Source organism: Cololabis saira, chromosome 5 (genome assembly GCF_033807715.1).
Source record: "Cololabis saira isolate AMF1-May2022 chromosome 5, fColSai1.1, whole genome shotgun sequence".
NCBI lineage: Eukaryota > Metazoa > Chordata > Actinopteri > Beloniformes > Belonidae > Cololabis > Cololabis saira.
Window position 1 is genome coordinate 33,778,981 of NC_084591.1, and position 12,463 is coordinate 33,791,443.

The window sequence follows — 12,463 nt, forward strand, 5'->3', positions numbered from 1 at the left end:
TTGCTCTCATTCGAAAAAGAAAACTATGGGAAGATATTAGCAAATTTATTATTGACTCTTTCACTATAGATTTTAATTTACATTGGGAAAATGTTGTTTTTGGTTTCCATTGTTTCCCTAAGAAAGAAGGAAAATGTTACTTTTTGATAAATCTGTTTTTATTTCTTGCCAAATTTCATATTCATAAGAGTACATTTTCAAAGAAAACCCCTTGCTTTTATGTTTTCCAGAAAGAAATGGAAGTTTACTTAAAACTAATCACTAAATCAACAAATGAAAAGGCTATTAAAACCGTAGACTTGTGTAATATAATCTTCTTGAATAACGAACATCACCCCTGGCACATGTTCTGTATTCTATTTGTATACTGTTCCTGTATACTATTCTGTGATCATTCTTTTAAATAAAGTTTAAAAAAAAAAAATTAAATAGCATAAGAGCAAGTTAGTTTGAGACTACATAGAAGTGACATCTTTCCATCTTCGATCCAGTCTTCCCCAACAGAAGTGAAGCTTCAACAAAATACAGTGTAGTCATGACGCACACAACTCATTAACTGCATTTTATCAATGTCAAAAGATGTATTTCTGGCTCTACATTTACTTTACCATTTAACATTTACTTCTATGCCCACTTACTCTTATACAGGGTTGAAGCCTATCCCAGCTCAGCATCAATCGACCGTACATGTACATACATGTTTTTGGATTGTGGGAGGAAGCTCCGGTACCTGGAGAAAGAAAACATGCAAACTTCCCACAGAAAGACTTCATGCTGCCCCTTCATCCATCCATCCATTATCTCTACCCGCTTTATCCTTTGCAGGGTCACGGGGGTCTGCTGGAGCCTATCCTAGCTCATATTCAGGTGAGAGGCAGGGGTTACACCCTGGACAGGTCGCCAGTCCATCGCAGGGCCACATATAAACACACTACCAGACACACTCGACTGGGCTTGAAGCATAAAGCTTATCTTGCCCAACTTTTAACAGAATAGAATATACAAAAAGAACAAATGAAGTATCATGAGGCTACACAAAATAATAATAATAGTAATAATAATAATAACAATAATGACGATGATGATAATAATAATAATAGGAATAATAATAGCTTAAATAACTGTAATAATAGTAACAGTAATAATAATGATAATAATAATGATAGCTCTGAAAACAGAAAGTGAAAAGATGCTAAGGAAACTGACAAAACCAATTTAGATTGTCATTTCATCTCATGCATGTGTACATTCTTCTTTGTTTGCTTATTGTGCTCCTATGTGTCCATTACCTTTGCTTTGAATAATATCTTGTATGCTTTTATTGAGTTTGCTAGTTTAAGGTCGTTATCTAATGAGTTCCACAGTTTTACTCCTAAAACAGATATACATCTGCCCTTTGTATTTGTTCTTATTGCTGTTGTGTCAAACATTGCTGTTCTCCTGCTGTTCATGGGGAATTTAGAATCAGCAATTAACCTAATATGCATGTTTGTGGACTGTGGGAGGAAGCCGGAGTACCCGGAGGGAACCCACGCAAGCACAGGGAGAACATGTAAACTCCTCACAGAAAGACCCTGCCGGGCCTGGGAGTCAAACCGAGAACCTTCTCGCTGTTAGGCAACAGTGCTAACCTCCAAGCCACCATGCTGGCCCGCTTCCCCTTCAACATCTTACAATTCATTTACATAAATTGCAAACTCTTCAATCTCCTAACAAGGTTAACAAGGACATATGGTTGGTACACTGATACATATGGACTAGAATATTGGGTGGTTCTCTCCAGCCAGGTGCTCTTGCCTGTAGATAGCTACACATCCACAAGTGAAGCACGGCATACAACATCCTGGCTGGATCACTGTGTATGTACAGCTGACGCTCATGACTGTTTAGAGAAGATGGAAATAATGTATGAGATGGCTACAACTGATCACATACCTGTTTCTTTTATGTTAAATGTTGAGAGGCTACCTAACAAAACAGTGCTTGAAAGATGCGCACGCCACCTTCTACGCAAAAGTTGGGATTTAAAAAAAAAAAAAACTAACGGGAAAATGTGTGTATCTGTACACAAACTTTGATCCTAGCGCACAAGCATTTTGAAGATATGGGGAACTGGCGACGCAGACGGTGAGGTGGTGAAATGAAGCCAGATTCATGTCATACTTTTAATGTCATCACATATCAGACTTGTAATATAATAGCGCTGATCGTGTCCCTCTGTGTTTGAAGCACAGTGTCAGTCAGGACACGGACACTTCCAGGTGCGCCATGCGCTTGGATCGCTCTGTTGCTGCTGCTGCTCCAGCCGTGGTGCAGGACACGCCGTGCCGGGAACCTCCTCGTCACCCGCCGCAACAACTGTAGAGTGACTGAGGACATAACAAATAAGTACCGGGCCACTCTCCTCTTGGCCTCCACCATCAAATCAAACCTTCTTCTTTTTTATTTCTGCCACAGATCTGTCTGTGGCACTCACGGCGTATAGCGCAGCAATGACGTGCTGCCACTCACTCGCTTTCTTTTTGTTAGTGATGCCACTACTGTGACCACCAAATAATGTGGTTTTCCTGGCATCCACCTCATCCATAACATCTCGATCTCGGTCTCTGTGAAATTTAGTGGCACGGTGGCTCGACACATGTCTCATTCATCCTGACGCACAGCAGAAACAGACTGCAGGATGCCGCTGGGCATGCTCAGCAGGCTCATTTATATGCAAATACAGTCGTCAAGTAATTTGCATTGACCATTCAAGGTATAAAGTGGGCGTGTAGAGGGCGGGGTATGAGGCGAATTCACGTGCGCAATCTTCCAGGTCGACTGTGATTTATAAAGCGAACATTGCGTGCAGTGTGCGGGCACATGATTTTATAAATCAGAATGAATCCGACCTTTTATAAATGAGGCCCCAGAATCATAGTAAAGGTCTCTGTATACTGTATGAGAAGATTGTAAACTGTCTTATCAGTAGTGGTAAGCTTTTTTGCAACAAAAGATGTAAACAACATAATGTCAGACCAGGATGGAATGAATATGTGGCTGAGCTCCATGCAGAGGCCAAAGAAGCTCTTAAAACCTGGGTGTTATCTGGTAGAGCTAGAGCTAGACATGGCCGTGAGGTTGGGCGTAAAAAACAGGCAAATGCACGATTCAAGTATGCTGTACGCTTCATCAAAAGAAACGAGCAGGCTATGAGGGCTAATGCCATGGCCAAAAAGCTTCAGCAGAATAATGCCAATGATTTCTGGAAAGAAGTTAAAGTTATTAATACCAGTAAGACACCTTTGCCATCTAGTATTGCTGGGGTCACTGGACCTGAAAATATAGCAGAACTTTGGAGCGACCATTATAGTAACATTTGTAATTGTGTTAAGAGTGATACATTTATGCTGAAAATGTTCCTTTTAACGACGGTATGATTATTAGACCTGATGATGTGTACTATGCCATTGAGAAATTGTCCATGAACAAAGCATGTGGTCTTCATCAGATAACAGCAGAGCATCTGAAACATGCCTGTCATAGATTACATGTCTTGCTTGCTGTGTTTTACTGGGTTATTAATACATGGCATACTGCCCGACTCTATGCTGTCTGTACTGTTAGTGCCTGTGAGTAAAGACAAAACTATAAAAATCTCCAGCATAGATAACTACAACGCCTATTGCTCTAGCTAGCATAATTTCTAAAGTGTTAGAAAAAATTATTTTAGACTGGCTTAGTGAGTATGTGGGAACTACGGACAACCAGTTTGGTTTTAAAAGTAAGCTTGTGACAGATCAGTGTGTATATGCATTAAAAGAAATTATTACTAAATACAGATGGCAGAATTCCACCATGATTATGGGCTTCCTAGATGCGTCAAAAGCGTTTGATAGGGTCAACCATGGTAAACTGTTTTCCAAACTTCAAGAGCGTGGTGTCCCACTTTACCTGATAACGATCTTGCAGTTCTGGTACACAACAGACCATGCAAGTCAGATGGGGCAGTAGTATATCTGCACCTTTTCATGTAACTAATGGGGTGAGACAGGCATAGGCGCCGGAAGTGGGGGTGCGGCAGGGGCTGCAGGACCCCCTGGAAAAATTGAAATGACAATAAAAGATTATAAATATATAAATATTTGTGGTTGCTGTTTCTGTTCCACAACATTGTAAGCCACATTTGAGATGAAGGCTGAATATAGGGGTAATTTTAATTAAAAAAAATGAAAAGTAGCCAGTCACACCCCCCTGGTATGCGGACCGCTCAGGTGATCAGAACCGCAAATGTTTGTAAACATCCGCATTTTTGTCCGCCAATTACAAATGCACAGCCAGCAGTGCTCCTTTCAAACACAAAGCTCCAAGTCAAGACCAAGATGGATATACGTTCATTTTTTAAACCAAAAGAAAAACAGACACAAAACATTGCCGAAGCTGCTGCCAATGTGATAGTGAGTGGGAGGAGAGCGACTGCACCTGCAGCCACCGCGTCAGTGTCTAACACCGGCTCACCTGATGGTGCAGCCGGCCATATGAGCAGCGATGACCCGGGAGGAGGAGGAGACTGCACTGCCGGTAATATTGGTCAAATTATGCTCAAATCATTGTTATGCAACTGTTTTGGGTGAAAAAAAACTTCAAAATTTTCGCGCGCACGGCGCGGGCGCGAGGATTCCTCCTTATAGCTTCACCAAATATTTTCTGTCACCCGCCGCCTATGTGACTATGATAATAATTATAGTCATGTTCCTTTTTTACTGTAGATGGTTGGTTCGCTATGTTTTGGTAAAGCTTGTGCGCACTGTCAGCTGTTCTTCATGCAGGGGAGGGGCAAGTGATTTCTTAAGGGAGAACCCCCGCACCCCCTGGCAAAAACGTCTTCCTGCGCGCCTGGAGACAGGGTGGCATTTTGTCACCTGTCCTCTTCAATGTTTACATGGATAATCTTTCCATGAAGCTTAGTCAGTGCAAGACCGGATGTATGATAGGTGATAGTGTTATTAATCACCTGATATATGTCTCCATACAGTGCTGGGCTACAGCAACTGCTTAAAGTGTGCTCTAGCTATGGAGTCCAGTATGACATTGTGTTTAACCCTAAGAAGAGTGTTATGTCTGACCGCCCCTTAGATGTTGTTAAGAGAGTACGGTATTTGGGTCACATCATAAATTAGGATCTTTGTGATGATGATGACATCCAGCTCTATGCTCAGGCCAATATGCTTGCCCGTAGATTCCATATGTGCACAGCTGATGTTAAGGTAAATCTATTCAGAGCCTACTGTACACCTCTTCACACAGCTCACCTTTGGTGTAATTATACCACCGCCAAGCTAAAGAAGTTGCAGGTAGCATATAATGATGCGTTCAGGATCCTCCTTAAAGGGATTGTGACATGAAAAACACATTTTTCTTGATTTTTTGTGTTTTGTTGGGTGTCTTGACATCAATTACACCCAAAAAACAACAAACTTTTAACATTCAGTGTATTGTGTGCTTTCTGGGATTTTCCGCATAACTATGCAAAAACGGCGCATGTGGTTTGGTGGCGGATCGTTACGTAACGATCCGCTAAATCACCGCCCCCTCCACCCAGCTCCCTGCCTCCGCTCCTCTCCAGCGCACCAAAAAAGGCTGATTTATGGTTCCGCGTTACACCGACGCAGAGCCTACGGCGTAAGGTTACGCGGCGACGCGCAGCATACGCCGAACCCTACGGCGTAGGCACTGCGTCGATTTAACGCAGAACCATAAATGAGGCTTAAAAAGGAGCTGTTTAGAGCCTCTTTTGTTCTAATCACCGGAGGAAAACTGCTAAGAAGACCCGCGGCCACTGACTGGACTTAAGACAAGGGGAGAGTGCTGCTTGCATGCCTTTATTTTTATGATTGTTTGCTGTGGTTCGCCCTCCTGCTTTTCCGTGCATGCTTCGCCTGTCGCTCTCCGACGCCGCTGTGAGCGTATGGCTGGAGGAGGAGGAGGTTTGGAGGAGGAGCGGAGCAATGATTGACAGGAAAGGGGAAAAAGGAAGCATTTTTCACGGCGCAAAAAAACACTGTAATAAAAAGCCAGGAAAAGAGTACTAGAGTGAAGTTTTTCTTGTTACACTCTTTTAGACACATTTGAGGGATGTTGGCCAAGACTTTTAATAGTGTTAAAAGCATGTTAAAAATGATGTCACAATACCTTTAAGCTTCCAAGATGGACAAGTGCATTCACTTTATTTGTTAATTGTTATGTCCCCACCTTCCATGCTCTGCTGAGGAATTTTATGTTCAAATTTATGTGTCGACTCCATGAGTCAGAGAATTGTCTAATAACTGCACTCAGTAACATCAAATGGAGTGATACAAGGTACACATATGGACTATGGAAACATTGGAACAGATGTTTGCATGTATTTTAATATGTGACCTGTAATTCTTATGTATTTTATATGGAACGTTTTGAGTCTGTAATAAAGTATTCATATCATATATCTTCCTCTGAGTTCACAAAGTAAAACTACACCACCCATGGATTTTCTGTTTGCATTTTTCTTTTAATCAGACCAAACGTAAAAAGTTAATTTACATTTTCAAAATCAATTTTTCAATATAATTAATGTCACAAAAAAAAGACAAATTTCCATCTTTTTATTGAGTTCAGTTTGTTCACACTGGTTCGTATCGTAAAATGCAGCATTCGGTGTAACTTGCTCAACAATCACTCAATGTCTTTGACCTTTGGTATATTGGTTGATTAAGAGGGTCCACGTCCCGGGTTCAGAGAGGCCAGCAGAAGGAAGTGGTCTCCACTTTACAAACACAACCAGGCCCCCGAGGAAAAGTTACCGGCTGCCCTGAAATGACAGATGTGTCGTGCACAAATGAGGCTGATGTTCAAACGGTTGCATAAATGAAGATTTATGAAAGACCAGTAACTGACTGCTGCTATTGCATGTGCATGCTTGTACATACCTGGTGTGAGAGGGATTTTGACTCCTGATGCCTTCAGGATGACTTGTAAATTATAGGGCCTGGTGATGCCTGCAAGGCCTTCGCGTTCCCTCAGTATGACACAAACTTCTTCTCTCCTGAGCAGCCAGTCCATCTGGCTGCCGAGGTAGTTCATGCCACGGATGCAAAGCTCAGTGATGTTGTCAGGAATAATCGGGGAAAAAGCCAGGCACTCTTTCTGAACTCTGGAAAAATAAATAAATGAATAAATACCTTGTGATTTTTTTTTAAAACCCTGAACACCATTTATGGACTCAGTGGGCTTGATGGGAGGATTGCTAACTGACCTGAAACCTGTGTAACCAAACAACACAGCCTGCAGGAATCCTCCCATACCCGTGAGAAAGTTGACCGCACCAGACCCATCTGATGATTCACTCCATACCTGATGGGAGAGGTAATGGCACATTAAGGGCATAAATGCTGGCATTATGGGTGTGTGAGCCACGTACCTGGAACGGCCCCTGGATGTTCTTGAAGCACTTTTCTAGTAAACGCTGAGCTCTCTCAGCCTCTCCGAGTTCCAGCCAGCCAATGGCAAACATACCCTGGGCCCCAAAGAAAAGAGGAAATAGAGGATTGGCGCCAACAAGCAGGTCATTATTTCTTGTTATTTTACTGCTGAAGTCTGTTTGTAGGCTGAAGGTCATTTTTGTCACGCGGCTGTAAAAGTGTAAAAAGTTTTTATCAACAGCATGGCTCTATGAAGAGTTCCTGCAGTTCTGATCCATCACCCACTCAGACCTGTGGTGTAAATTAAATGATAAAGCAGCGCAAGCGTCCTTAATCATGCAAGAATGCAGTTACTCTCCTTAGTATCCAAGCTGCCGGCAAATTGTTTTCAAAAGGGGAAAATTCTCATTTTCAAATGTACCATTTTTAATTTGAGTTCCTTACTTTTATTTGTAAAAAGGAAACCTCATTAATTTAGAAGACGTACAGACGTGCAGCACACAGTGTCCTCCTCACCCATGTCATGGCTGGACCGTTGGGGTCCGTCACTGGCTCATACGCTTCGAGGTCGTTCTTCCTGACCTGTGGAGTCATCGGCAGCCCGAGAGGATAAGCCAGCATAACGGTATCCGCCTGCTTCACTGGGCTCCCTGCGTGAAAGCCAAGAAATAAACCATCTTGCTGTCATATGCATGCTCAGTGGGTATTTGTGGATCAGCGTCAGCGATGCACAAATACCCACCTTTACTGTAGCCATCGAACTCAGGGTGGTACTGGAACTCCTGGTCGAAAGGGATCTTGAATTGTTTGGCCACTTCCTGCCACTCTTTCGGGGCAGGATGTTGGAGGAGATCGGCCAACTCCAACGCAAACTGGAGACTTAAGAATTAAAAAACGTTTTGTATTTATTATGTCATTGATAAGATAATGCGTTGTATACAAATATTCATATTAGTACCCAAGTTTGGCCACTGCGTTTGTGTACACAGAGTTGTTCACATTGGAGTAATATTCATCTGGTGGCATGACACCTGGGCGGAAGAGAAATGAAGCATTTGTTGATATGCATGACACAAGGTGAATGAAGACTTACAAAAATAAAAGCAGCTTTGCTGCTTCAATCAGAGTTTGTACTTTTCTCCTCGCAGTTGTCTTTACCTAAGAGGTGATACTTCTGCTCATCGGGGTCCCATGTCACTCTGGAAACCCAGTAATCAGCGACCCCGTAGATCACCTCGCTGCCCTTGCCCTCGCTGAACATGGACAGATCCTGCAATGACGACGTGAGTTACCACAGAGTCTGACAACGCGACGGAAAGCGGCTATAAATGGAAGTACCTCGGTGAGGTAGAGATAGTGTTGGAAGGCCAACGTGACGTCTCCGTTGATGTGAATCTCTTGTTGTCCATAAATGTCCTCCGGACACACCTCTCTCCCAGACACGGCGCTCTCCCACGGGAACTTCAGGCCCTGTGCAGACAGCAGCGGCTCCTCAGTCGGGTTGTTATAATTATCAAATTGTGGATCTAGAAGTTGTCCGGACGGGTTTAAGACACGTCACAGATACCCCTTTACAACTTTACAACCAACAGCTGCACAAAAACAAGCCGAAAACCCAGGGGAACCCACAGCTCGAACCATCATCACACAGACCCACATAAAAACCAGGCGCAGTGAAGGCACCATGCAGTACGGGCACTAAGATAATGATCACTCTCCAGCTAGAAGAGGAAGACCCACGGGCTCTCTAAAAAGTCCTCATGTTTATCCCTCACAGTGCACTCATAATAATGGCAAATTTATCTACGTGAGATTATAGTGTTAATAGCTGAATGAGTCAAACCTCAACAAGTGTTAGTGCATTTGCGGGCTAGTCGCCATCGCTGCTCCAGTTCAATGCCACCAGCATCAAGTGTACGACGCCAGCTGCTACGGTTTTCAGCCATCCTTTCCCAGCTAGATGTATCGACATTTAACGCTTTCATACCACGTTTCGCGACATCTTTGAAGCGAAGAAGTGGACGTCCTCTCCTTCGCACACCCTCACAAACCTCGCCGTAGAGGATGCACTTGGGCAGCCGGTATCTGGCATTCTGTGCAGGTGACCAAGCCAACGGAGCCTTCTGATCTTCAAAGTTTGGAAGAGAGATTTGCTGCCAGCCCGTTTCAAACTTCTTCGTTCGTGACCCTGTCCTGCCACTTAATTCCCTGTATGTGCCTTAGGCAACGCATATGGAAGGAGTTCAGCCTTTGTTCTTGACGGGCATATGTTGTCCATATTTCCGTACCATATAACATTATGCTAAGAACGCAGGATTCATAAATGCGGCACTTAGTTCGTTCCGTGATATGATAGTTCTGCCAAGCTCTAGCTCTTTATTAGGTACACCAGGTACCAGCAGAGATCAGAGTCCAAAGACTTCTGGGCCATTTCTCCATGTGTGTTTGTCTATGAAAGCTTAAAGGAAAGATGGTGACACCAGAGGAGCCGTCTGGTCATCTTTACCTTGTATCCCTGCTTCTGGGCGTTGTCTTTGGCTCCACTTATAGTCCCCACCCGGTACTCCAGCACTGCTCGGGCCAGCTTTGGGTAGAACAGCGCTATCCCAGGAAACATCCAAATGTCCTGTCGGGGGGAAAATAGACTGATGTTAGGACGTGTGTCACAGCAGCAGCAACATAGCTTCCCATCAGCCCTCTAGCCTCACCTGGTCCCAGAAAACATGCCCCCAGTAATCCTGACCGTACCCACCATTGGAGAGCCCGCCCGGACTGACCCCGCCAAAAGAGCTGGAGGTGTCGTGGATGGAAGGGAACGCACTGAGGAGGTAGAAAATGCATCCAATCAGAGCCTTGCAGAGGCTGTCCGACCCTGTGGCCTCCACCTGGCTCTGCAGCCACAGCTCCTTCCAAGCGTTCTCGTGAGACGGACGCAGGTTGCCGGACGCCAACAGGTTCAGGCCGTCATCGTAACTGGACTGAGCAGATTCCAAACTGTTGGCCACGACCAGGATGAAGCCCCAGCGGGCCTGGCTCTGCCCCGGTTTCAGCGCCACAGTGGAGGGTATGACGGTCCAGATCAGATGCACCGTAGGACAGGAGCCTCCTGGGATCTCGGCTGTGCTCGTTTTTCCCTGGATGTGGCTGGGAGGATGGGATAATGTGGTTGGTGTAGTAGGCTAATTTGCAGTTGCACTATCACGTTAAGAAGAAAAAGCCCAGTCAACCTCACCTTCCTCCTTTGTAATCAGGACGCTCCTCGAAAGCGATGTCTAAGCTCTGAGGGGTGAATGAAGTGACCAGGTTAACCGTGACGGGACGCTCTGAGGTCCCCTGGCGCACCAGCAGGACCTCCATCACCATGAGGTTGGGGCAGGATCGGTGTGAATATAAAGTCTGAGAGGCCGTTGCACTACCTGAGCTCAGGGTGTGAGTAAAAATACCTGGACAGGAGTGGGAGACAAAAGAAGAGATGCATGAAAATAAACCTGCAAAGAGCTAAACTCACACTCACGTGCACTGCATACTACCGATGTGGGTGTCCAGGGTGTAGGTGTGTGTTGCAGCATCTTCCGACTCCATCTTCACAGCTAGAGGGCAGGGGATGTCAGCTCTGTGGCAACGACCACCCTCCCCATTGTAAATACTGCCCATGTGCATGATTTTGTTGAACACCCTCCAGCCCAGAATGCCATTGGCCAGCGGAGGGAGGAAGCGAGGGTCGCTGGGTAGGGCGTCGGTGGTGAAGATGTATGGGTCTGAGTCACAGGACATGATGAGGAAGGGTTCTTCCCAGGCAGCTCAGCTGAATAAACAACCATTGCACTCATTAGAGGGCATAAAAAACATCTGTGTGCAGTTTTCAAAGCAAGAAAGAGACATTGCATCATTACTGGCACCCGTCCGGGTTACATGCGGGTCAGAAAAGGCTATTCAAGTCTGTGAACTTTAGCACTTTTGTGTCAAATGGTGTTTCCAAATGCAACGTCGAGCTCCCAGATAACAATCTCTGAGCTGAGACACGGTGAGGCTGCGCATGACAGGAAAACACTGTAAAACTGCTTTTATAGTTTTGCTTGTTCGGTCCGAAATGTCAACTTCAGTTGGAAGTGACTTTGAGTAAATTTGCACGGGCTGAGAGGAAGCCGAGCTGTTGCTGTCAGCAGCCAACGCAAACAGCTCTTAAAGACACTCAGACACAGTGGGACTCTTTCAGCCTCACGTGAGCAGGGATAAGCATCTTTTTCTGCAACAAAGAGGAATGCAGAAGAAAAAAAAGAATTAAAAAGTGGACATACAACCTGGAAAGGGTCCCAAACTGCTTTTTCTTGAAAACAAACAAATCAGACACAGTTTCTGGCCACTAAGTTCAGTCAGAATTCATAACTGTGGAGGACAAAGACCTCCAATGTTTTCCAGAAAGTGGAGTCAACTTATTGTGCAGAGACTCTGCTGAAGGAGGAGGCCTTTGCAGCTCTTTGTGCTGCACAGAAAATCTGGTCCTGGTGCTGGTTTGCTGAAAAACACGGCATGGATTTTACGCTGAGTGCTGGGCCTGGTCCCAGCCAAGCTGCAAGACAAGACAGGAATGCCATCCATCCATCCATCCTCTATACCCGTTTTATCCCTTGCAGGGTCACAAGGGTCTGCTGGAGCCCGTCCCAGCGCATGACAGGCCAGAGACAAGGGGACACATGGACAGGTCATGTCAAGTCCCCTCTTTCTTCTAATGATTCAGTATTTACAGTTAAAACAGTTATGTGATCATCATGTCGTCTGTCCTGTGCTGTTTTAGTCACTAAACGCTTCTTCTTTACCTTTATGGTAGCAGATTTGCTATTGACTGAAATATATACTTTTTTTCACGTGACCTTTTGGACTTCTTTTATTACATTTTATGAAATCTTTTGTTTGACATGTTTTCCAAAAGCTACTTAACAAATCAATACGTCTCCGTTCCGGGCCTACAGCCCCAGAGATCAACCACGTTGAGTCTGTTTCTACCGAAACACTTTGGTTATAGTAGG

At 44.6% G+C, this 12,463-nt stretch overlaps 1 protein-coding gene across 2 annotated transcripts; it reads right to left on the reverse strand.

The window, feature by feature from the left end:
• Positions 1–6,511: 6,511 nt before the first annotated feature.
• On the reverse strand, positions 6,512–11,897 carry pgghg (protein-glucosylgalactosylhydroxylysine glucosidase). 2 transcript variants are annotated; one of them, XM_061721636.1, is made up of 14 exons: positions 11,738–11,897; positions 10,967–11,241; positions 10,669–10,879; positions 10,145–10,580; positions 9,943–10,062; positions 8,775–8,906; positions 8,595–8,706; positions 8,395–8,467; positions 8,179–8,315; positions 7,953–8,086; positions 7,436–7,531; positions 7,271–7,368; positions 6,945–7,168; positions 6,512–6,826 (listed from the first exon to the last, which is right to left on the reverse strand). In XM_061721636.1, exons 2-14 carry the CDS (start codon positions 11,208–11,210, stop codon positions 6,750–6,752), a joined length of 2,094 nt encoding a protein of 697 aa, XP_061577620.1. In that variant the 5' UTR covers positions 11,211–11,241; positions 11,738–11,897; the 3' UTR covers positions 6,512–6,749. The 2 variants fall into 2 exon arrangements, with proteins under 2 accessions (XP_061577620.1, XP_061577622.1); XM_061721638.1 differs by having other exon boundaries at positions 11,735–11,897.
• Positions 11,898–12,463: the final 566 nt, after the last annotated feature.

What these genes read in the sequence shown, in the direction of transcription:
- pgghg (XM_061721636.1), bottom strand. Translation starts at nt 11,210, where the DNA reads ATGTCCTGTGACTCAGACCCATACATCTTCACCACCGACGCCCTACCC. An exon ending in GCAGAAGTATCACCTCTTAG is followed by an intron (nt 8,468 to 8,594) that starts GTAAAGACAACT and finishes TCTTCCGCCCAG; the next exon opens with GTGTCATGCCACCAGATGAA. An exon ending in TTTGGTTACACAGGTTTCAG is followed by an intron (nt 7,169 to 7,270) that starts GTCAGTTAGCAA and finishes TTATTTTTCCAG; the next exon opens with AGTTCAGAAAGAGTGCCTGG.